Genomic DNA, 25,769 nt, shown 5'->3' with positions numbered 1-25,769 from the left:
ATAGTTACATCAGTTACCATTTGTACTCGCTCATAAGTATTGTCCAACAGAAAGTTGCATAGACCAAGATCTATCATCACATAATGCACCAGCAGATCTGGGTCTATGCAGTTTGTTTGGAGTAATCAGTACAACAAGCAACATAGACCCTGGTCTGATGCCGCATTCGGTATGGTAGATTAGGGTCTGTATTATTTACAGTATGACTCACCTTATTAGCAAGTATCTATGATATGTCTCAAAGGGTAGTGAAATATCAATGGAGTGCCTTAATATTCTTTTGTTGTATCATAATTTTAAAGTTACACTTGTTTCATTTGAATTTCCTACAGCTTTGTCTCTTGAACATTTACCTGTTTGAAAGTAAAGAATAATTTTCAGGAATTAGTGTTATCCATTAGTAATAAAATAAGACACTTTAAAAAAAGAAATGTATTACATTTGAATGTCGTAAGAAAGTTGTCTGCAATCTGTAGCATGATAACAGTTTAGTATTGAGAAAGTGGCCATATTGATTAGAATTACCGTATGTACTCACTTAAAAGTTGAGTCCAACTGTAAACAAAACAGATCCTGATCTGCCATCGCACAATGCAGCAGCAGATCAGAGTCTGTGACTTGTTCTATTGATTATTCCTTACAAACTGCATAGAAACACATGCCCTTGTGTCTTGTAATGGTAGATCTGGATCTGTACAGTTTGCGGTGTGACCCAGCTTACAAACAAGTACATACAGTAGACTTTTTTTGGAATAAAAATTATGTTTGTTATTCCAGCTTTTACTTTAAGTTGATACTTTTCAAGAGAGTATTTAGAGTAATAACAAGAGTAGGATTGCTTAGCATAGTGGTAATACTTGTTATTTTCTTCTAATATAGAACCAGGTGGAGTCGGCATACACAGAGAAGGGTACTATGGAAGTAGCACGCAAGGAGCTGGAAGCACAGTATCGGCTCGAATTGAATCGGAAGCTTGATGAGGTGAACAACTATCTTGAGGATCAGGCACGGGCACGACAGCGGCTGGATGCAGCACGGGAAGAACAATATTCTAAACTTAGTTATGAGAAGAAGAGATTGCAGGTGAATGGTCATTAATGTAAAAAAAATTATATTGTCAGTTTTTCTAGTCTGGTTTCAGCTGTTGTTAATGGTAATTGTTTATTCTTCATTTATTTTTATCTGGAGTGCCCTTTTGTCTGGCATTTTAGTTTAGAGCAGAGTTTGTATAGTCATGATGATGTCAAGTACTCATAAAGCTCTGTTGTGTCTTTTCCATCCTCTCCACAAATAAGAGGGGCACACTGTTCACATTTCCTTTGTACTGGCCATCCATATGTGTATCTGCCAATTTATCCTTCCTTATCACACATGCTTTTCTATTGTACTGTCTCCATCCATGTGTGTATCTACCAATTCATCCATTTATATCACACATGCTTTTCCATTGTATTATCTCCATCCATGTGTGTATCTACCAATTCATCCATCCATATCACACATGCTTTTCCATTGTATTGTCTCCATCCATGTGTTTATCTACCAATTCATCCATCCATATCACACATGCTTTTCCATTGTACTGTCTCATCCATGTGTGTATCTACCAATTCATCCATCCATATCACACATGCTTTTCCATTGTACTTTCTCCATCCATGTGTGTATCTACCAATTCATCCATCTATATCACACATGCTTTTCTATTGTACTGTCTCCATCCATGTGTGTATCTACCAATTCATCCATCTATATCACACATGCTTTTTCCATTGTATTGTCTCCATCCATGTGTGTATCTACCAATTCATCCATCCATATCACACATGCTTTTCCATTGTACTGTCTCTATCCATGTGTGTATCTACCAATTCATCCATCCATATCACACATGCTTTTCCATTGTACTGTCTCCATCCATGTGTGTATCTACCAATTCATCCATCTATATCACACATGCTTTTCTATTGTACTGTCTCCATCCATGTGTGTATCTACCAATTCATCCATCCATATCACACATGCTTTTCCATTGTATTGTCTCCATCCATGTGGGTATCTACCAATTCATCCATCCATATCACAGATGCTTTTCCATTGTATTGTCTCCATCCATGTGTGTATCTACCAATTCATCCATCCGTATCACACATGCTTTTCCATTGTATTGTCTCCATCCATGTGGGTATCTACCAATTCATCCATCCATATCACAGATGCTTTTCCATTGTATTGTCTCCATCCATGTGGGGGGTATCTACCAATTCATCTGTCCAAATCACACATGCTTTTCCATTGTATTGTGCATCTATGAGTGTGTTTATCCATTGATCCATCCATATCACACATGCTTATTCATGGCTCTGTCCATCCCTCTGTGTATCCATCCATATAACATGTTTTTTCCATTGTACTGTTCATCCATGTGTTTCCATCCGTCCATATAACGTAAGTTTCCATTCTACTGTCCATCCATGTGTGTATCTACCAATTCATCCATCCATACCCCACAATGCTTTTCCATTTTACTGTCCATCCATGTGTGTGTTTGCCTTCTCCCCAAATATATGTGTTTCCTATTGCACTGGTTTTAAAATTAGGGTAGGTAGGTTGTTTTTTTTCAAGCATTATTTATATATTATAATGAATAATATATATATAATATACTAATCACTTCGAGTACTGGGCTAAACCAGCCCAATTAGTCAATCAGATGCACAAATCAATTTCATGATTTGTTTTTAACCTCGGGAAGAAAAAAAGCTATAGGGATGTGAATGAAAAACAGGGATGGTCAGCCAACCAGAAACACCCATATAGTTTTTTTGCCTTGTCCATGCATCTGTCCATACTATTGTGCCATTTTTGATAAAACAGCATCCTGGGTGAGTGGCTTCCCCTCCTCCCCAACCAGAAAAAAAAAATGCAGGAAACTCCATGAAATGGCATCTTGGTCATTTGCCATATTACCTGGCCCTTACGATGTCCCTTACCATTATTATGTTCTATGCTTGCTTACATGTCATGTCCTATTGCAAACTGCACAGACCTAGATGCAGTTTGTTTGGAGTAGTCAGTGGAACAAGCAGCATAGACCCTGATCTGCTGGCTCATTTTGTGATAGCAGATCATGGTCTGTGTTATTTGCAGGTAGTTGTACTTGACTTCTAAAGCTAGTACTTTATCTTGGCCTTGTCCCTCAAGATAAAGGTCAAAAGTTTGCTATTTCAATAAATTCACTGCATCCATGCAACAGAACCAGAATTTCAAACCAGTAGATTTACCAATTTTGATCAGTAGATTGGTGTTGAAACTGATACCATAGATTTGTTATGGGCATAACTTCTATCGTTTATAAATTTTACGTTCTTCACAGGGATTGAAAATAAGTGCATTTTTGGGACATGATATGTATTATCTTCATAGTATAATAAAGCAGCAAGCTTTAAACATAGATTTAGATTCTGATGTTGCAGTAATTAATACGAGTCAGTATATTTTCAATTAATGAAGAGTTGTTTATCTTATAGTTCACCACAAAGGATTTTTTTTATCGCATCCAATTTAGCATTTTTAGTTCCTTCACAAGATCAGTGTCTGTTGACCACTGACGACATTCACTGTGATTATTAAGCTTCACACTTAAACAGGTTGTCAATAGTTTATGGTCCAGATTTCCCTTCCCAAAACAAGATGACCATTCTGTGACCACTGATGATATCCACTGTGATTACTAGGCTTCACACTTAACAGGTTGTCAATAGTTTATGGTCCAGATTTCCCTTCCCATTACAAGATGACCATTCTGTGACCACTGATGATATCCACTGTGATTGCTAGGCTTCACACTTAACAGGTTGTCAATAGTTTATGGTCCAGATTTCCCTTCCCATTACAAGATGACCATTCTGTGACCACTGATGATATCCACTGTGATTACTAGGCTTCACACTTAACGGGTTGTCAATAGTTTATGGTCCAGATTTCCCTTCCCATCACAAGATGACCATTCTGTGACCACTGATGATATCCACTGTGATTACTAGGCTTCACACTTAACAGGTTGTCAATAGTTTATGGTCCAGATTTCCCTTCTCATCACAAGATGACCATTCTGTGACCACTGATGATATCCACTGTGATTATTAGGCTTCACACTTAACAGGCTTTCTGGTCCAGATTTCCCCCTAAATCACTTTGTATTTTGCAAAGAATGTTTTCCCTGTATCAGCATTAGAATGTTGTAATGACAGGACAACTATTCTCAGCATCCAAAGAAGTTCTAGCTTCAATTTTCCAGCTGCTGAGTTTGTACAGTTGCTGACTGCTTACCAAGTTATGTTTACTACATGGAGGAAGTTCCTGAATTGGACTTAGATGTATTTCTGGATCTCATCCTCAAGGATTTATTTGTCTTCATTGGCTCAGATCCAAAATTCTGTCGGCAGGTTAACACCACTGTAAATTAAAGAAAAGATTGATTTAGACTTTAAATAAACAATGACAAATACATGATGTATTTATGCTTGTATGAATAATTTAACCCAATTTAAAAAATAATTTTCTTGTAATATATTGTTAAATGATATATTTTTATCTTGGAATTGATCTGAATTTATATGCATAGAATACAAAAGATGAATATGTTTGAAAGGCACAAGGCTACTCGCCTGCACATGCTTAAATCTCTGATATGCATGCACTGTTGAATTTATAATATTTTTTAGCTGGTGGTTTCTTAGCACTGGGAGAAAATGTGTTTCGACATTATTGTGATGAATTGAACAAAAAATGAAAGAGTGGCCCTTAAAAATTCCTCATAAAACATAATGGACAATACAATAACAATTAAACATGACAAAATACTTACTCTAGCATGTTTGCTGAAATAATTTATTATGTTTGCTCTTTCCATCTTTCTGGCAATGGTCAGCCGATTTTCATCAAAGACTTGGAAGACATAACGACCACCTTTTATTCCTCTATTACTTAAAATACCTCAAAAGAATCCTGCATTTGGCTTTCAACTCCTCAATTTCAAACATTAGAGTAATCAGTTAATAGCTTGTTGTGTCTACACATCAGTTGTTCGTAAACAGTGGATTTTTCATGCATCATCGCACCTGTAGTCGTGCTGGTAAACATTTCCATTCCCCAGTTGACTGGTTTTGGATTATTTCTGTAATGTGTTGACAGAACATGTAAACATTCTGTGTTTAGGATTTGTAATTATTTTTTTAAAAAAATTGTGTAATTTTAACTGGGTAGATTTCAGCTATAAAAGGGTATTTGTGGCAGACAGCCTTTAATATGGTATTTTTGCCCTACCACAGATAGATTCACATGTATGTTATCATATTGGCTTGTTGTAAATGTTTTTTTTTATACCTCAGCTTAGATTTTCAACTATGTTTGAACATGGTAAACCTTATTTTATGTGAAAAGTTCTGAAAATGCAGCTAAATTGTACTCATGAAGCTTACTAAAAACTTTTAAATCTGCTGAATTCTGTCCATAAGCTATGCATTGGCAAGGCAGTGATTTAGATGTCATATGCTGCTGAGGTCATGTTGTGTGAGCTGTACTTAATTTCGATCCACGCATGTTGTAACAAATTAGGAATAAATGTAAACAAGATTTAACTGATTTTAAATGAGGACAAAAACAGTCATCAAATTTATATTTTCTTTAGATGATTTAGATTTTCTGCATGTGGAGCAGAATAAATAGACCCTAATGAAATAACTTTCATGCTGGGAATCACATTGTGAATATCATGTGACACTGGTACAAATATATATGCCATTGCCAGCCAATTTGTATCATGATTCGTGTCATATTAATTGTCTTGGATATCATACATACAGGGTTCCCACGCTACTGGGAAATTGGGAAAAAGTCAGGAGAAATGATAATTATTTCCCTGACCATGACAAGTCCTGGAATTTTGCAAATGTTGATGAAAGTTGGGAAAAACCCGGGACACCCAAAACAATCATGTAACTGAGTCATAACTAAACTGATCATGAGTTAAATTTATTGAGTTCTAACCAGAATATTTGGAGGGTGCAGTATGGATTTTTTGGTTGCTTGCAAGAAACATATATGCTGAGTCATTACAAATGCCCAGTGGATTAGATTCATCTAGTTGACTTTTATTTTCAAAGTCAGCTCGATATCTGTATCTTTCCTCACATGGAAGGTATGAAAACCAATTTAGCATCACAAGAGGCCAACATGGTGTTGGCAAAGAGTAGCTGCTTACTGGATGGCTAGCAAACTTTAAACATTGCTAGATCAAATGAGACATGCATGAAGTTAATATGAAAATCACTTATTTTCTCAGAAATTGTGAGTAGTAATATTGTTATGTCTTTAATCTGCTGAAAGACAAGATAATAATACGTCGTTGATGAAATGTGACCTGGTGCTTGCGATTTGCAAAGCTAGTTGTGTGAGTACTGTACACATATCTAACAACCGACCTTTTCAAATGTTGTAGAGAAAAACTATAAAAAAATATTAAATGAAAGTCGTATACTGGTAGTAATAAAAAAACAAAAAAAACCAAAAGAACACAAAATTCTCCATATTTATATGTTCCGAGAACAACTTTTGGAGTATTGTTGTATCACATGACCACCAGGTTGACTTTGATCTCTACTTGATAAATCAGACTGGCCAGATTGCTGGTTTTTACAAAAATTATCTGACTTTTCATTTAATATAATTGAATTTCTGCAAAACAACATTATAAAGGAGTTTGTTGTTGATATCACATGAATATTGGACTTCCAATGTCCTCATTTGAGATTTGTGAAGTCATGTGACTAGTAATGCAAATGGCGAGTACTGGGTCATGTTTCATCAACGCAGTAGTTTTGTCTTGTTTGACTGCGCATTAACAACATAACAATTATAATGCTTGCCATTTCTGAGAATATAAAGGTGAATTCACCGGATTGGATTCATACGATGGTTGTGCAAGAGTGATGCATTGGTACATCATTGTCTTTTGAATGTATATGTGTAGTTTTTTAGTCTTCTTGTGATTCTAAAGCGTAAGAAAATTCAAATCAAGCGGAGGGTTGTGGCCACGCTTGCACTCCTTGTGTTCATTTATATTACTGATATGGTTATTTCATGTGACAGAGATATCGCTGAACTAAATTTATTGATAAAACATCAGACTTCTGTGCTTAAACATGTAACCCAGAAAATCCTATTTACTATGTATCTGCTAGAATCATACAAATAACTACATTTTATAAAAGATGGAAATGTATACCTTAAAAAAATTATGCATCTTAACTCTTTCGGCCCTGGAGGTTTTTGTCGTTTTTGCCTGAAATGTAAGTAGGAAAGACATTTTGGGGGCTTTTTCTGAATACATCCTAATACATCGACTTCCAACAGATTTTCCATTGGCCTAATGCCTCATTTTCCATTGGTTATTTTGCTTGTGCATGAGCAGAAGGGTAAAAGTTGGAATTCTTTCTTCTTTTTTTTTGCTTAATGGACCATCATTTTCTTTTTAAATGGTAAGCATTACAGTATTTTATCTTCGTCAGTTAGTCGAATTTGGTATGCGTTTTACTTCAGAATTGGAGACAGAAACCTTTGGTGTACAGAAATGCCTGACAGCATTGTATATATTAAAAAATGATATGAACTCTTGTATCAATACATGTTTGGGGACTGTTTTAACAAATTACAAGAAGACAAGTTGATTTTACAGAAAATTCAGTCCCTTGTTTATACAACAGTATATAATTTTAAAGGTCTTTTGTCAAAATTTAAATTGACCCTTTTGAAAATGTTTTTAAATAATGGATTTTTAACCAGATCATCTTAAGGAGATTAGCTTGATTGAAAAATCTTTCTTTTTGATTTTATTGGCACAGATAAATTCAGGGTTAAACCCTTTTCATTACAAGGGAAGATTCTAATTATTTGCGTTTATTTGTTATTTTTCATACTGTAATAGAAAATGTTACTTTCTATGGAATGCATATATGTATATATATATATTGCTATAGAAATCTTTAGAAATAAAGGATGGAAAGGAAACAAAACATAATTTATGTTCATTATGTTGTTCTCACTTAGCAACATAATGCAGCAAAATAAAGTTAGAATTTTTATTATGTACATTGAAATGACTTTACATGCTGATTTATAGGAAAATACTCAAACTTGTTTCATGTGATACATTTTGTAGTTTTGTACATGATCATCTTTTCTGACTTCAATGTTTTTGGAGAGTCTTGGAAGAGAAACATCTTTAGATTTAGAAAATTCATTTTTTGCAATCTAAAATGTTCTTTAGTTCCATTCAATAATGGTCATATGTGAACCTTGAAAAAAGTAATTTCAGCCTGGAAAAACCCTGGAAATGATCTGGAAATTTATCTTTAGAAAAGCGTGGGAACCATGTACATATCACATTGTCTTTGATAGTATACATATTGCATTAATTTGGCATCGATTGAATACATGTCACAATGTCTTTGATATAATATATAGCACATTGTCTTTGAAATGATATCTAGCACATTGTCTTTGATATGATACATATTACATTGTCTCTGATATATGTATTACATTGTCTTTGATATATGTATTACATTGTTTCTGATATATGTATTACATTGTCTTTGATATATGTATTACATTGTCTCTGATATATGTATTACATTGTCTTTGATATGATACATATCACATTGACTTGTCTTTCATATGCATATCACATTGCCTTTGATATGATACATCACATTGTTGTTGATATGATATATATCGTATTGTCTTTGATATGATATATATTAAATTGTGTTTGATATGATACATATTACGTTGTCTCTGATATATGTATTACATTGTCTTTGATATACATATTACATTGTCTCTGATATATGTATTACATTGTCTTTGATATACATATTACATTGTCTCTGATATATGTATTACATTGTCTTTGATATATATATTACATTGTCTCTGATATATGTATTACATTGTCTTTGATATATGTATTACATTGTCTTTGATATACATATTACATTGTCTCTGATATATGTATTACATTGTCTTTGATATATATATTACATTGTCTCTGATATATGTATTACATTGTCTTTGATATATGTATTACATTGTCTCTGATATATGTATTACATTGTCTTTGATATGATACATATCACATTGACTTGTCTTTCATATGCATATCACATTGCCTTTGATATGATACATCACATTGTTGTTGATATGATATATATCGTATTGTCTTTGATATGATATATATTAAATTGTGTTTGATATGATACATATTACGTTGTCTCTGATATATGTATTACATTGTCTTTGATATGATACATATCACATTGTCTTTATATATATATATATATATATATATATATATATATATATATATATATATATATATATAGTCTTTCATATGCATATCACGTTGCATTTGATATGATACATCACATTGTCGTTGATATGATATATATCACATTGTCTTTGATATATATATATATATGTAAAACATTGTCTTTGATATCGATATCACATTGTCTTCTTTGATATGATACATATCACATTGTCATTGATATAATACATACCACATTGTCTTTGCTGTGACATATAATATTGTATTTGATGTGATATGTCTCACAATAGTATGTTAAAACTGTTAGATGTTCAAGACAGTCCATATTTGCAAATCAAGCATAGCTTGAACAAATCCACTGTAGGGCATGCTGTATTCCCAGAATGAATGAAAATGAGGTGCTTTCCTTGTCTTTTGGTCATTCTTTTAACTGTTCACTAAACATTGATCATATACATTAAGATCATGTGTAAATATGACTCTATTATCAGATACACCAAGATCATGTGCAAATATGAATCTTTATTATCAGATATGTCAAGATCATGTGTAAATATGAATCTTTATTATCAGATACGTCAAGATCATGTGTAAATATGAATCTTTATTATCAGATATGTCAAGATCATGTGTAAATATGAATCTTTATTATCAGATACATCAAGATCATGTGCAAATATGAATCTATTATCAGATACGTCAAGGTCATGTGCAAATATGAATCTTTATTATCAGATTTTTCTTAACCCCTAAGATAGTGCTGTGTATCTGGACAGACATTGATTTAAATCTCTACATCAAACGTTAAATGCAATTACCATGAAGGGCTGGTCAGTTGTAGTAAACTAAAAATAGGGTGACATATACATCATTTTTACAAATGTCATGTGATGAGCCTAAGAGAAAAATTCCTTTATCCAGAGGTAAGTCTTTTGACACCATACTGTTTGAGCAAAATTGATATATCCAAAGTCACTTAACCAGCTGCTGTATTATTGATGTTGAAGTAAATTGAAATGTTTAATCAGCAAGTTGGCTGGAAAAATTACATTGTGCTCTTTTTAATTCAGGAGGAAGTAACTGACATGCGAGTGAAGTATGAGAAAGCCAAAGCTGAGAAAGATACAAAGGAAATGGAAGCAAAGCGGTATCGTGACTTGTATGAGAATGAGATGCAGTGGAGAATGAGGCTCAGCGAGCAACTCTTCAAATTCACAGATAAAGCTTTTAACTACAAAACTAAATTTGTGTAGGTAGAATTAGTTTCCGTCATCAGTATATAACATTTATACTCGTGAGTCATGTTAGACTGCAAACAATGAAGATGCTGATTTGCTGTTGCATAATGTACTGGCAGATCAGGGTGCATGTTGTTTGTTCTGCTTATTATTCCTAACAAACTACATAGACCCAGATCTACTGGTGCATTATGCAATGGCAGATCTGGGTCTGTGCAGTAGGACTTCGCATATAAGTGAGGATGTATCATATCAGTGTTGTTTTATTTAGTGAGGATTTACATGATAAAAGTCCAGTCAACAATTACTTTTATGGTGGGGGGAGGGGGATTTTTGTTTTATTAATTTCGAGATAAAACCCGGATTCAAAGGATGATGAAATAATCTGTCATTGAACCTAGTTTCTCAAAATCCAAACTGTCAGTACTGACCTAAAAAATTTTTTCACTAAAAATAAAGAAATTTCATTAACAAGAAAAATTAGTCATTTACATACCAGGTTTCTAAAACCAATTTACCCCACTGACCTGAACTACATGTATTTATATTTTGATAATAATCATTTAGAGTCATTAGTGATATGATGCAAATGTAAAAAGTTTTTCTCCTGTTGACCAGGTATGGTTTCATAATGCCTTGACCACTCTGCCTTGGATGTGGGAGGTCATGGGTTAGAACCCCGAGCTGAGTTATACCAAAGAGCTATAAAAATGGTTCCAACAGCTACCTTGCTAGGTACTCATCATTAAGAGGTTATTGATAAGATTGGTCGGCCTGGTGTCAGGACAATGTGACTGGGTGGGACATGATGCTCTATGTCTGCGGCATTATGCACCAGTGATAGACATGAGCCTGCAGACATCATAACGATATGACTGGAAAATTGTTAAAGCTACAATAAAAATCCAAATCACACACACACACACACACACACACACACATACATACCGTCTTCACATGACACACTTTGATCATTGACAAAATAAGGAACTTGTCAGTGAAGGAATAATGTCCTTTGCTGCTTGTACCAGTTTGACAGACAGATCTATAAAATGGAGATATGATAAGCTGACAAATAAATATTAGGAAAGTACATAAATTGTAATCCTCATTTCCTGTCTATTACTGATTGTACTTAATAACCTTTACTTTATTCTGCACATGACCATTTAATCATTTTGCTGTCTTTTCCTTTTGCATTGTTCAGTGTTAATACCACTGCTCATGCTTATACAATGTGTACCATGAAAATAGGGAGGGAGAATCATCAAACAGAATGAATAATATGCTTAATCATATAATATCCGATGAGTGATTCCTATAATTTTTGAGACCTCCATTTAATTTCATTGGGTTCACCACAAAGTCATGTTATGCTATTATGGAATAACAGTCTTATATGTTCAGGCCATAAATGGTGGGGTTTCTTTTAGTTTACCAGTGTTGCATCAGCAGGGTTGGTAATTCCAATCAGGCCTCAGCAGCGATGGTAGCAGCAGCATTGTCTTAAAAGAGTTGGCCAGTACCAGCCATACATCAGCAGGGGTGGTAATGCCGGTCAGGCATCTTGATAGGTGGTAATACCAGACACGCATTAGCTGTAGTGACAATACCATTCATGCCTCAGCAGTGATGGTAATACCAGCTATGCATCATCGGGGTGGTAATATGAACCATGCATGATCAGAGGTAATCAATACCAGTCATGCATCAGCAGAGGTAGATAATACTAGCTATGTCTCAGCAGTGGTGGTAATGAGTAATGCATCATCAGGGGTGGTAATAACAGTTATGGATCATTAGGGAGGTAATACCAATAATGCATCATTGGTGGTGATAATACCATCCATGCATCATCAGGGTGGTAATATGAGCCATGCATCTTCAGGGGTGGTAATATGAGCCATGCATCAGCAGGGTGGTGATATGAGCCATGCATCAGCAGGGTGGTAATATGAGCCATGCATCATCAGGGGTGGTAATATGAACCATGCATGATCAGAGGTAGTCAATACCATCCATACATCAACATAAGTCATTAATACTAAGCATGTCTCAGCATGGGTGGTAATATCATCCTTGCATCATCAGGACTGGTAATACCAGTCATGCATCATCAGGGGTGGTAATACCAGTTGTGCATCAGCTGAGGTAGTCAATACCAGCCATGTATCAGCAGATGAAATGCCAAACATGCATTAGCAGAGGTGGTAGAAAGGATATTTGCTGAGTACAACCACCACTGTTTGCTCTCACAACCTCAAAGATAAAGCTGTTTCCAAAGATACCTATGAAAATTATCAAAAATGTCCATGGCTATACATCACATGGGGGGTCATGACATTATAATAGCATCAGAGTTGTGACATTATAATAATATCAGTATTCATTGTCCAGGTCCCACATCAGGAGGAGGGTAGTAACATTTTAATGGCATCAGTATTATATCAAGGAGGGTCATGATATTATTGCAGCATCGGCGTTAATTGTCTAGGGCATAACATTACAAGGAGGGTCATGACAATATAACGACATCAGTGTTATTTTCCAGGGCACCCTATCGCAAGGAGGTTCATTACATTTTAATGGCATCATGTTTAATTGTCCATGGCACCCTATCACAAGGAGGTTCATGACATTTTAATGGCATCATGTTTAATTGTCCATGGCACTGTATTGCAAGGAGGTTCATGACATTTTAATGGCATCATGTTTAATTGTCCATGGCACCCTATCACAAGGAGGTTCATGTTTAATTGTCCATGGCACTGTATCGCAAGGAGGATCATGACATTTTAATGGCATCATGTTTAATTGTTCATGGTACTGTATCGCAAGGAGGTTCATGACATTTTAATGGCATCATGTTTAATTGTCCATGGCACTATATCACAAGGAGGGTCATGACATTAAAACAGCATCAGTGTTAATTGTCTAGGCCACTACATTTGACAAGGCCACTACATTTGACCAGGGCACTACATTTGACCAGGCCACTACATTTGACCAGGCCGCTACATTTGACCAGGCCACTACATAGCAAGGAGGGTCATGACATTATAATGGCTTTGATGTTTCTGAAAGAATAATGTGGATTTTACTGCCACAAAATACTGACACTTGACCAGTCATGTAGTGCATAAAATTTTACAGTTATATGGGCTTTTCATTAACGTGAGCATGGAATTTGTTCACATTAATATCACTGGTGTATTCTGTTTACATTTCCATTTTCTTTTCAGCTCAGAGAGGCAGAAGAATCGATTATATGGCAGCATGGGAAATTTGAATATTACTAGTCCGGTCAATGGCCACAGCATTGATGTTAGTCGAATAAATGGGTCCTTTGTGGAAGATCCCCTTAGCAATAAGCTGCGAGCTGAACTGGATAGAAGTATTGCCAAACATTTAGAAGCAGGTTTGTACGATATATTGAGACAATTATTTTTTGTGACAATGTACTAATATAATAATTGTTTTGCTTTATTTGAAGTCCAGCCTTTTGGTTAATGTTCAGTAGGTGTTCATGGCAGAAATCAGTACACTGATGTCCATAAAAACTTAAACATTCCATTCACAATGCTGTTGATGTGGAACATTGTGTCATACATAAATTTGTCATGATTACTCAAGCTTCATATTGGCATACCCTGTCAATCAAGCTTCATGTTGGCATACCCTGTCAATCAAGCTTCATATTGGCATTCCATGTCAATCAGGCTTCATATTGGCGTACCTGCCAGTCAAGCTTCATATTGGCATACCCTGTCAATCAAGCTTCATATTGGCATACCCTGCCAGTCAAGCTTCATATTGGCATACGGTGCCAGTCAAGCTTCATATTGGTATACGGTGCTAATCAAGCTTCATATTGGCATATGGTGCCAATCAAGCTTCATATTGGCATCTTATTTGCTGACACATCACTATTGCACCCACAGTAGAAATTTCAAAGCCAGTGACAAAAATACTAGCTTCTTGACAAGTCCACATATTTTCCTGTCAGATTGTCCCCAGCTTTGTATGGTGCAGATGAAGACAATGGACTTGGTTATTTTTAGTCCATATATATGAGTCATGTGTTACATCTTGTTCCTCTTAGATGTTTTAGTAATAAATATTGCTAACACTCTATGACATATGTCTAAAACTGATTAAAAAGTGGTTAGATTTACAGATAATATCTGCATAAACAGATTGAGATGGTAAGGGGGGTCAGTATCAGGGTGTGGACAATCAGTATTAGGGTGAGGGGATCATTATCAGGGTGAAGAGGATCAATATCAGGGTGAGAGAAATGAGTGTCAGGGTGAAGGATATCAATATCAGGGTGAGGGGAATCAGTATCAGTTGTGAGGAATCAGTATCAGGGTGAAGGGGAATGAGTGTCAGTATTGAAGGGGATCAGTGTCAGTGTGAAGGAGATCAGTCAGGGTGAAGGGGATCAATATCAGGGTTAGGGGAATGAGTGTCAAGGTGAAGAGGATCAATATCAGGGTTAGGGGAATGAGTGTCAGTATGAAGGGGATCATTGTCAGGGTGAAGGAGATCAGTCAAGGTGAAGGGGATCAATATCGGGGTTAGGGGAATGAGTGTCAAGGTGAAGGGGATCAATATCAGGGTGAAGTGGATCAGTATCAGGGTGAGGGGAATCAGTAACTAAAAATGTTGAGCCACATTTAAATGTAAGACTCATTGGAATCAGAATTTGGCCACCTTGTATAGCCTATCATGTGCTGAAAAAGGGCTTTAAACTCATAACAACATCGATACCAGATTTTGATAAAAGAAAGTTAATTAACCATTTCTTTTAAGCATTTAATACATTTCCAGGCAAAGCTTTAATTGTCCAATTATATATATATATATATATATATATATATATATATATATATATATATATATATATATATATATATATATATAAGATAAGATAAGAATGAAATTCTATAAAGACATCTGATACAGCCAAATATATTTCCATGCATCCAGAGCTTACCCCAGTAGATATTATATATAACGAAATAAAATATCTTCCATCTTTGCAAAATGTGAAACTTCAGAATTTTTTTTATCTATTTCAGTATAATATTCAACAATTTGTGGTTTAGAAAAAATCATTAATACTATATACAACATAGTGTTCTGTCAATAATGGAATGTTTGATAGTGTCCTATCAGTAGTGAAATGTTTGATAGTGTCCTGTTCATAGTGAAATGTTTGATAGTGTCCTATCAATATTGGAATGTTTGATAGTGTCCTGTCAATAGTGGAATGTTTGATAGTGTCCTATCAATAGTGGAATGTTTGATAGTGTCCTGTCAGTAGTGGAATGTTTGATAGTGTCCTATCAATAGTGGAATGCTTGATAGTGTCCTATCAATAGTGGAATGTTTGATAGTGTCCTGTCAATAGTGGAATGTTTGTCCTGTCAATAGTGGAATGTTTGATAGTGTCCTGTCAATAGTGGAATGTTTGATAGTGTCCTATCAATAGTGGAATGTTTGATAGTGTCCTGTCAATAGTGGAATGTTTGATAGTGTCCTGTCAATAGTGGAATGTTTGATAGTGTCCTGTCAATAGTGGAATGTTTGATAGTGTCCTATCAATAGTGGAATGTTTGATAGTGTCCTATCAATAGTGGAATGCTTGATAGTGTCCTGTCAATAGTGGAATGTTTGATAGTGTCCTATCAATAGTGGAATGCTTGATAGTGTCCTGTCAATAGTGGAATGTTTGATAGTGTCCTGTCAATAGTGGAATGTTTGATAGTGTCCTATCAATAGTGGAATGTTTGATAGTGTCCTGTCAATAGTGGAATGTTTGATAGTGTCCTATCAATAGTGGAATGTTTGATAGTGTCCTGTCAATAGTGGAATGTTTGATAGTGTCCTATCAATAGTGGAATATTTGATAGTGTCCTATCAATAGTGGAATGTTTGATAGTGTCCTATCAGTAGTGGAATGTTTGATAGTGTCCTGTCAATAGTGGAATATTTGATAGTGTCCTGTCAATAGTGGAATGTTTGATAGTGTCCTATCAATAGTGGAATGTTTGATAGTGTCCTATCAATAGTGGAATGTTTGATAGTGTCCTGTCAATAGTGGAATGTTTGATAGTGTCCTATCAATAGTGGAATGTTTGATAGTGTCCTGTCAATAGTGGAATGTTTGATAGTGTCCTGTCATCAGTGGAATGTTTGATAGTGTCTTATCAATAGTGGAATGTTTGATAGTGTCTTATCAATAGCGGAATGTTTGAACTTTTATCAACACAGGTCTAAGTTTAGTTTTCATCAACCGCTTTTTGTTTGGTAAACATGCACTTATTTGAAATATGAAAGTTTTTTGTTTGGTAAACATGCACTTATTTGAAATATGAAAGTTTTTTGTTTGGTAAACATGCACTTATTTGCAATATGAAAGCTTTTTGTTTGATAAACATGCACTTTTTTGAAATATGAAAGCTTTTTGTTTGGTAAACATGCACTTTTTTGAAATTTGAAAGCTTTTTGTTTGGCAAACATGCACTTATTTGAAATATGAAAGCTTTTTGTTTGGTAAACATGCACTTATTTGAAATATGAAAGCATTTTGTTTGTAAACATGCACTTATTTAAAATACGAAAGCTTTTTGTTTTGGCAAACATGCACTTATTTGAAATATGAAAGCTTTTAGTTTGGTAAACATGCACTTATTTGAAATATGAAAGCTTTTAGTTTGTAAACATGCACTTATTTAAAATATGAAATCTTTTTGGATTTCATTTACAGCATGTTGGTGCAGTTTTGCTCTACCGTATTGACAGTTTTAATTGCTGAACATCATAATTGTAGTTTCCAGCTAAATTGGAATTAAAGTACTGTAGTAGCCCCGTCAGGTCATTTTACTAAAATATTTATTATGATTTTGTAGCACCCTAACATACCAAGTCTAACACAGGTATTGTTTTTGAGAGAGGCTTTTAGTGGTCTAGAAAGCTTGTAGGTTTGGGCATTATTTGCTGTTTTATGCATTGAGATTCTTTTTTGGCATGAAATTACATACAATGTTAAGAAGAGTGAAGTTGTTACTTAATAATTACTGTTGTTGTAATTGTATGAATAAGAAAACAGAATTATTGCTTGTCATAATTATGATTTGAAATGTTCATTATACCTGCACATGTACAAGATATTAAGGTATGCATTAACAAAGAATTTGTCTTATGTTCTCTACCATTTGGTGCCTTAAGGATACAAAGATGTCACAGTGACTTAATGAGATCTAACCCAACTATGGTGGCTTATACATTTTTTATTAATTTGTGACAAACTCGAAGATCTCTGTTAACATGATACTCTAAAGTTTGAAAGTTACTTTATTTTAACAATGATTTTTATTGAATAATCTGGAAACAGGCTTTTAGCAGCATGGATTTTGCAGAATGTTTGTTGAAATTTAAGTTTATACGTCACTTTGCTCAAATGAATGGTTTCAGGCCTTTATGGTCAGTTTCTTAAAGGTTATTTATAAAGATTTCTGTTTAGACTTATTTTTAATATGCCATATCTGTAAACCTGATATTCATTATTGTGATAAATTTATAATACATCATTTATGAATAATTGCATTTGAAAAGATGATCCTCACAAAAGGTGGTACAGGTATTACCTGCCTCTGAAATGTATGTGGGGAATACTGCATCATCAAAGCAAAGAACTCACTAATGTAGAAATTACATTGTAGGGAATTTGCGATATCTTATGAAATAAGCAGTGATCATGTGAAAATTTAAGAAATTACAAAAACTAGTGTTTCATTTGCTATGGACAGTATGGTTATCAGTGGAATTGACAGACAAAAAGAAAATAAAAGACGACTGCTTTTGAAAAGATTTACCAAAATACTGTATTTTCAAAATGCAGAAGCATGATCTCTGAATATTTCTAAAATTTTATATTAGGCTATGTTAAACATCATTGAGCAAATAATACACAAGATTCCTAATTTTATTGAAAATTATATGATAACTCTTTGAAGATAAACTGCAGTTCTTAAAATTGGTGCATGGGATATCTGGCCCCTTTTAAACCTAAGCCCCTTCTTCCCAGACATAATTTTGCCATGTTGTTCTCTTTGTTGCTCTTTATTCTCATTAAATATATAAAGCAAAGGATTAATGAAGATATGTGTGGGCAGTTCAAATTTCTATAACCTATGACAGTGGAAAACATATTTCAATGTTCTTCTCTTACTCTCTTGCTACCTCATTTTCTCCCAATTAACAATTAATTGATATGTTTAAATCCTTTTTCCAAATACAGAAGGATATGTGATGATTTGATCACTTATAAATACTCTTGGAAACAAGATTAGAATGAGAATTGGGGTTTACTTAGAGAGTTCTTTATATTAGTTCCCAGTTTGAATCGGTTGATCCTTCTTTCTGCATCTTTCTTCATGCCTGTTTTGATAATACTTTGTGACCATATACTGCATACAGTCCATCAATGCATTTTTTCACTAGTGATTGGTTGGTCTAACTCTTCATTCATTTTTATGGCATATTTTTTGAAATTCACTTAAAGTAAACAAAATTGCCATAGAAAGAAGTTTATAATTGGTTCATAGTGTTCTACAGAAAGCATGAAAAATTAACATTTTGAAGTAATTGACCTTTAATGGAGATGTTTCATTACAACAAATTATGTATCTTTGCAGTAGATTATGTATCTTTGCAGCAAATCAATGTATCTTTGCAGATACTGAAGATTCAGGACAAAGTGCATTAATTATTCAATTATTTTTATATCTGTAGGCTTTATTATTACTGCTTTGAAATTTATGGCAAGATTCATCCCATGGTCTCATTGGTTCCAACATAGCCACCATGACAGCCATCTCAAAAATCTTTTTACTATTCCAGAATGGTTCATTGAATCAGCATGGGTTTTCACTGAAAAAAATTCCAATGATTACCAGTTGATCTTCAATGAAATGGTGCTGTTCTAATGCCCATTATGGCTGGAAAAGCCACTATCTCCAAAACTTTATTATTGTTACTCCTTCTGCACAGACCACTCCGGTGGCCAAGTGGTTAGAGCGGCTGCCTTGGATTCGGGAGGTCGTGGGTTTGATCCCTGGCCGAGTCAAACCAGACTTATAAAAATGGTACTAACAGCTGTCTCACTTGGCGCGCAGTATTAAGAAGTTAGTGTTAAGACGGATTGGCCTTGTGTCAGGATAATGTGACCAGGCGGGACATCATGCTAAATGTCTGCGGCATGATGCCTCAGTGCTAGACATAACTATAAACTGCCACACTGCAGACATAGCGATATGACTGAATTTTTTTAAAAGCTACGTTAAAAATCAAAATCTCTCACACACACACACTCCCCTTCTGTACAGATGGTTGTATTGACATAGACATTTTACAGAGAGATTTCTTAAGGTGTCTAGTTGACCCCAAATTAAAATGGTGCTGACAGCCAGTATGACCATCAATATTTTTGTATCACTTCTCCTCCTGAAGGGATTGTCATATCGGGTTTTCTGTATAAAAAATACTTCTTATCTTAGCTTGGTTCGAAGAAAAATGGTGTCCATCATGAAAAGTTTTGGAACCATTACTACTCCAGAATTGATGGTCATTTTGACATGGGGTTTTCACTAAAAGACTTCTTATGATGCCTCGCTGGTCATTCTTATGATGCCTAGTTGGTCATTCTTATGATGCCTAGTTGGTCATAAATGAAAATGGTGCTAATCTGACATCTAATATGGCTGCCACAGTGGCCATCTTGAAAATCTCATTCTCACTACTGCTGTTGTTTGTTCTGCTCATTAATTCTATAACAAAAACTACATAAACCCCGATCTATTGACACATTATACATTGGGGGATTGTGGTCAGTGCAGATTGCATTTGGACTTAGTTCATCAGTGAGTATATATGGTAGATCAATAGTTGTGATTATTAATTAGTTAAACCCAGGTATAACACCAAAAGCGTAAAGTTTGTTTGAGAAGTTTGTGGGTGTGGGCTTTGCAAACATAATGTGTCAGTTTTCGCCTTAAAAATACTGGAGGGCCTATGTGTGAACAGTAGAACCCATCTCAGAAGATCATCCCTTTGGCCCAAATATAATGGTCTCTTAACAACAGGTGGTCTCATGACAGTCATGTCACTATCTTTAAAAAAAATCAGTACATTAAAAAACTGGTTTCTCAACACAGGTGGTCTCTTAAACCATTGGTCTTGTATAGGAGGTTTTCATTTTTTCTTCTTCAGATATTCTAATTAAAACTATGTACTGGTGACCCAGATGCTAACTAGTCACATGAAAGAATTTTGTTAGCCCAAGTAAAAATAATCAATCTTTCCTGTAACAGGCTTGAAAAAAGTAACATCAGTAGGTAGGCTTTATAAAAAAGAAATTCTGTATTATACATGTTTATTAATTTGTATATTCTAGTTAGTTCCAGTTATCAAACTGAAGAATGGCAGGATTTTAACAGTTGCCATTGTCAGGTTACAGGAAACATGGATTTTTTTTTCTTCACTTGGTCTTGTAGCCATGAATTTATGAAAGGTTCATTCATTCATTACAGTGAGACTGCTTGATGGTGTTGTGAAATATGCTTATCAGCTTTAGTTTTAATCTGTAACTTTGATGTTAGGCTTGCCACTGTTGAGGCAAGTACTGGACATACAAGTACTAGTCAGATAAATACTGCACACTAGTCAGACAAGTACTGGGCATACAAGTACTAGTCGGACAAGTACTGGGTGCTAGTCAGACAAGTACTGGGCTTACAAGTACTAGTCAAACAAATACTGGGTACTAGTCAGACAAGTACTGGGCATACAAGTACTAGTCAAACAAATGCTGGGGACTAGTTAGACAAGTACTTACAAATACTGGGCATACAAGTACTAGCCAGACAAGTACTGGGCTTACAAGTACTAGTCAGACAAGTACTGGGCTTACAAGTACTGTCAGACAAATACAGGGCATTAGTCAGACAAGTACTGGGCATACAAGTGCCAGTCAGACAAGTACTGGGCATACAGGTACTAGCCAGACTATGTATTTGAAGTTGCTTGCTTTTAATTTTAGCAATATGTCATAAGGTAAATTTTAGTATTTAATTATGTAAGGTCTGGTCTGGATTTCACTCAGTGCTTAAACTTAAGGCTAGAACCAGTCCTGTCATAGGACAAAATTTAAGCCATACAGGTGTGTCTTATGTCTCAAGATACATTTGTAAAAAATATGGACCAGGCTTCCACATTGAAACTCAAGTTGCAATCCCTCATATTTTATTTCTTTGAGAAATTATCATATATATTTGCTTATAGATCAAGTCCAACTACAAACAACATAAACCCAGATCTACCATCACATAATGTACCAGACAATCGGGGTTTATTTTGTTTGTTCTACTGATTACTCCTAACTGTATAGACCATTATCTGCCAGCACATTATATAATGTTACATACTAGTCTCTGCAGGTTGCAATTGTACCTGAGCAAGTTGATATGATATTACATTTAAAATTCTTTTTACACAGTTTGAAAAAGAATGACCAGTTCATTTGACTTTAGAGGTGAATATTTGTAAGACGCAAGACCACTTGAACAGTAGGTGTTTGTATAGATGCAATTTGATTGCATGGCCTGTAGGAATTATTTTCTTGCATCCAACTTTTGCAATTCCAGTATACCTTTTTCAGCAATGGACTGCAGCTACAGGAGATACTATTCTCTATTCAGGTGAAAGTTCAAATGGACAGGTCATTACTGACCAGTTAAAGACACACTTGCAAATTTTAGTGCAGCTCTTGTAGAATGTTAATTGAGAAACCTGGCATGTTAATAAAGTTAAGACTGATTACTTTTAATAGACTGGATTCATTTCAACAGGTAACCTTATTTAGTTCATTCAGTATTCACTTTATCTAGTGAAGAAGTCATTTTATTTAGTTCATCCACAGTTCACGTGCTCTAGTCAAGTGGTAGTCTTGTCTAGTTCATTTAGTGTATACATGATAGTGATTTTGGCACCCATGTGAAACACTGTTTTTAAGATTTTTTTTAAAAAGTTTATTTTTCTTAGCAGTTTGCTCCTGACACCATATTAAAGAAATATCATAAGTAGTTATGTAATAATAATAAAAATAGGAAGAAGAAGAATTATGACTTTATACAGAGGGCTACTTTACTAATAGAAGCTTAAGTAATGATAGGAACTAATTTACTACGTTTTATTCTGGGTTAGACATTAATACTAATTAATACTAGTCCAGTCACTATTGGATAGTAAAATTGTTGATAGACTAATGGAATTTTGCTTCTTGTTGGTTTGATAGACTAGTGAGAGGGAAAAAAACAATATAAAAGAAAAAAAGAAAGAAATGGATAAAACCTGGTCCATCCAATTGCAGCAAGAAGCTGTACAAATATTGAAACTATACTAAATTCAGACTTGTATATTACAGTTATGTTTCTGGTCATCAGTATATTGGACTTTCACACACAAATGTGATGGTGACATGTCTTAAAGGCCAGGAATAGATTACATTAGATTTGATTAAACACAAATGTGATGGTGACATGTCCTAATGGCCAGGACTAGATTACACGAGAACTGATTACACACAGAAATGATGGTGAAGTGTCTTAAAGACCAGGACTAGGTTACATGAGATCTGATTACACACAAATGTGACAGTGAAGTGTTTTAATGGCCTGGACTAGATTACACAAGATCTGATTAAACACTGAAATGATGGTGAAGTGTCTTAAAGACCAGGACTAGACTGTACAAGAACTGATTACACACACAAATGGTGGTGAAGTGTCTTAATGGCCAGGACTAGATTACACAATATCTGATAACCCACAAACGTCTTGGTGATGGTGAAGTTTCTTAATGGCCAGGACTAGATTACATGAGATCTGATTACCCACAGAACTGAAGATGAAGTGTCTTAATGGCCAGGACTAGATTACACAAGATCTGATTACCCACAAACATGATGGTGAAGTGTCTTAATGGCCATGACTAGATTAAACAAGATCTGATTACCCACAAACATGATGGTGAAGTGTCTTAATGGCCATGACTAGATTAAACAAGATCTGATTACGCACAAACATGATGGTGAAGTTTCTTAATGGCCATGACTAGATTAAACAAGATCTGATTACGCACAAACATTTTGGTGAAGTGTCTTAATGGCCACGACTAGATTAAACAAGATCTGATTACCCACAAACATGATGGTGTAGTGTCTTAATGGCCATGACTAGATTACACGAGTTCTGATTAGCTATTAAGAATTATAAAAGGCTGCCTTCACAAGATACATTTGGCATGTTGCATCTGTCATCACAGGAATTTATGTTGCATATGTCATCACAGGAAATTATGTTGTCCCTAAATAGATAGTTCCCGAATGACGTCATCAGCTGCCATATTTGTGGTCATTTGGCAGATTAACCATTGACTTTATGTGGTGTTTGGAAGTTGAAATAACTTCATTGAATCTCTGATACTTTTATGAAAATTACATACATAAACAGAATGCAAATCAGGATTTCTGTTAGTATCTATATTTGTGATTTATAAGTTGACCTTACTTCAGTGTGCCTTGTTAAAAATGGTAAATTTTGGTAATCGGCTAAAGGAGAAACTGCCAGGTTGCCTGTCGTCCAGGTAAAATGGGCAGAATAACGTCTGCTAGTGACCTCATCGGGAAGCATCTATTGGCCAAGAATAAAAAAATTAATCTGGTAATGCTCAAATCCCATGACATTTATCGGGATAATTTTCTGTTCTAGGCCACTCTCAAGATTGAATGTCTGATTTCTATGTCACATTGAGGAAGTATCTGACAGGAATATACCACAGATTTTATTTGTTACTACTAAAGTCTCCTGGGGATTGGTAATATTTTAACCTGCACTAGTCACCTGTGTTAGTGAAGAATTTTGGTAGTCATCAATCCCTGTTGTTGGGAGCCTCAGTGTTACATGGATGCAGGGTTCGAGCCCCGTATGTCATGTGGACACATTGTCTGGGGCCTCCATGTTATATAGACTGGACACACTGTTGAGGTGGGAGAACCTTTATGTAAAAAGAAGAAAAGATTTGTGTGCACATATTAATAGCGTGTGCATGTATTACACCAAATATGGTATTTGAATAATCAGCCTCCACTTATTTAATTAGAGATCACAACCTTCTTCATTCGTGTCTAATCTCAATTTACATGGTCAGCATATTTGCCCATTGCACCAGATTTATTTTACTATCATGGACAGCATTCACGGAGATATCTGTAATACAGGGATTGACAGATCAAAGGTTCTTGTTGGTATCACGTGGTAGTGCATGATTTGGCAAGAGCACTGTAGGGGCATCCATTTTACAAGTCTGCTGCCAAAGCTTTTATCTATATATTGCATCACTGTGGTTCAATCTTCTTACTCTGTGATATATCTGAGATACATCATCAATATTTAACACAGAAATAAAACTGGTACTATGATTTGATGATTTATTTGAAATTTTTTAAATAAAGGATTCGTTATGTGAGTAACAGCTTCAAGGGATGGATGGGACATAAGTCAGCTTGGATAGTAATATTTCCATTGACTCTATTTTATAAATTTTTCCTCTTTCATTAAATGAGGTTATATCTGGTTTCATTTAAAAGCTTTAATTTTAAGGACCATAATAAGGGTATAAACATGAATGTAAAATTCTATCGAATCACTCCTGTTGTAACTGTCAAACATGTACCCATTGCTTTGTTACCCCAACCTATGTCTTACAATTAACACTTTTACCCAACCCATCTCATACAGTTGGCAAGTCACATGCTGCATGATTTATGTGAGTAGTGCCATAAAACAACAAAATGCCACAGAAAATCATCTATATTTTTAATGACACGAAATGTGAACACAATTTCACAAGGCATTGGTGAAGTGGTATACCAGTAACTAAAATCCATGTAAGCAGACTTTGAGGCTGCTGAAACTGAGTGATATCTTTTATCTTTATTTTAATCAAAGATTGCAGGAATAACAGTAAAAATTAAAAGTGCAGTTATTTTATTAATGTTTGAAACATCAACAAAT

At 34.9% G+C, this 25,769-nt stretch overlaps 1 protein-coding gene across 16 annotated transcripts in view; it reads left to right on the top strand.

The window, feature by feature from the left end:
* Positions 1-25,769, top strand: part of LOC149804145 (uncharacterized) — a 304,793-nt gene that overhangs the window by 274,214 nt on the left and 4,810 nt on the right. For 15 of the 16 annotated variants that reach the window (XM_089954101.1, XM_089954099.1, XM_089954104.1 and 12 more), the window contains 3 exons: positions 880-1,083; positions 10,462-10,640; positions 13,872-14,047. In XM_089954101.1, the coding sequence (XP_089810227.1) occupies positions 880-1,083; positions 10,462-10,640; positions 13,872-14,047 (559 nt within the window). Of the gene's footprint in view, positions 1-879; positions 1,084-10,461; positions 10,641-13,871; positions 14,048-17,546; positions 17,619-25,769 lie in introns of those variants that run through there. The other variant, XM_089954107.1, reaches the window with a different exon arrangement.

Source organism: Sinohyriopsis cumingii, chromosome 3 (assembly GCF_028554795.1).
Source record: "Sinohyriopsis cumingii isolate HCF-2022 chromosome 3, ASM2855479v2, whole genome shotgun sequence".
Classification (NCBI taxonomy): Eukaryota; Metazoa; Mollusca; class Bivalvia; order Unionida; family Unionidae; genus Sinohyriopsis; species Sinohyriopsis cumingii.
Note: the sequence above shows the minus strand (reverse complement) of the source record. Positions and strands in the feature narration are given on the sequence as shown.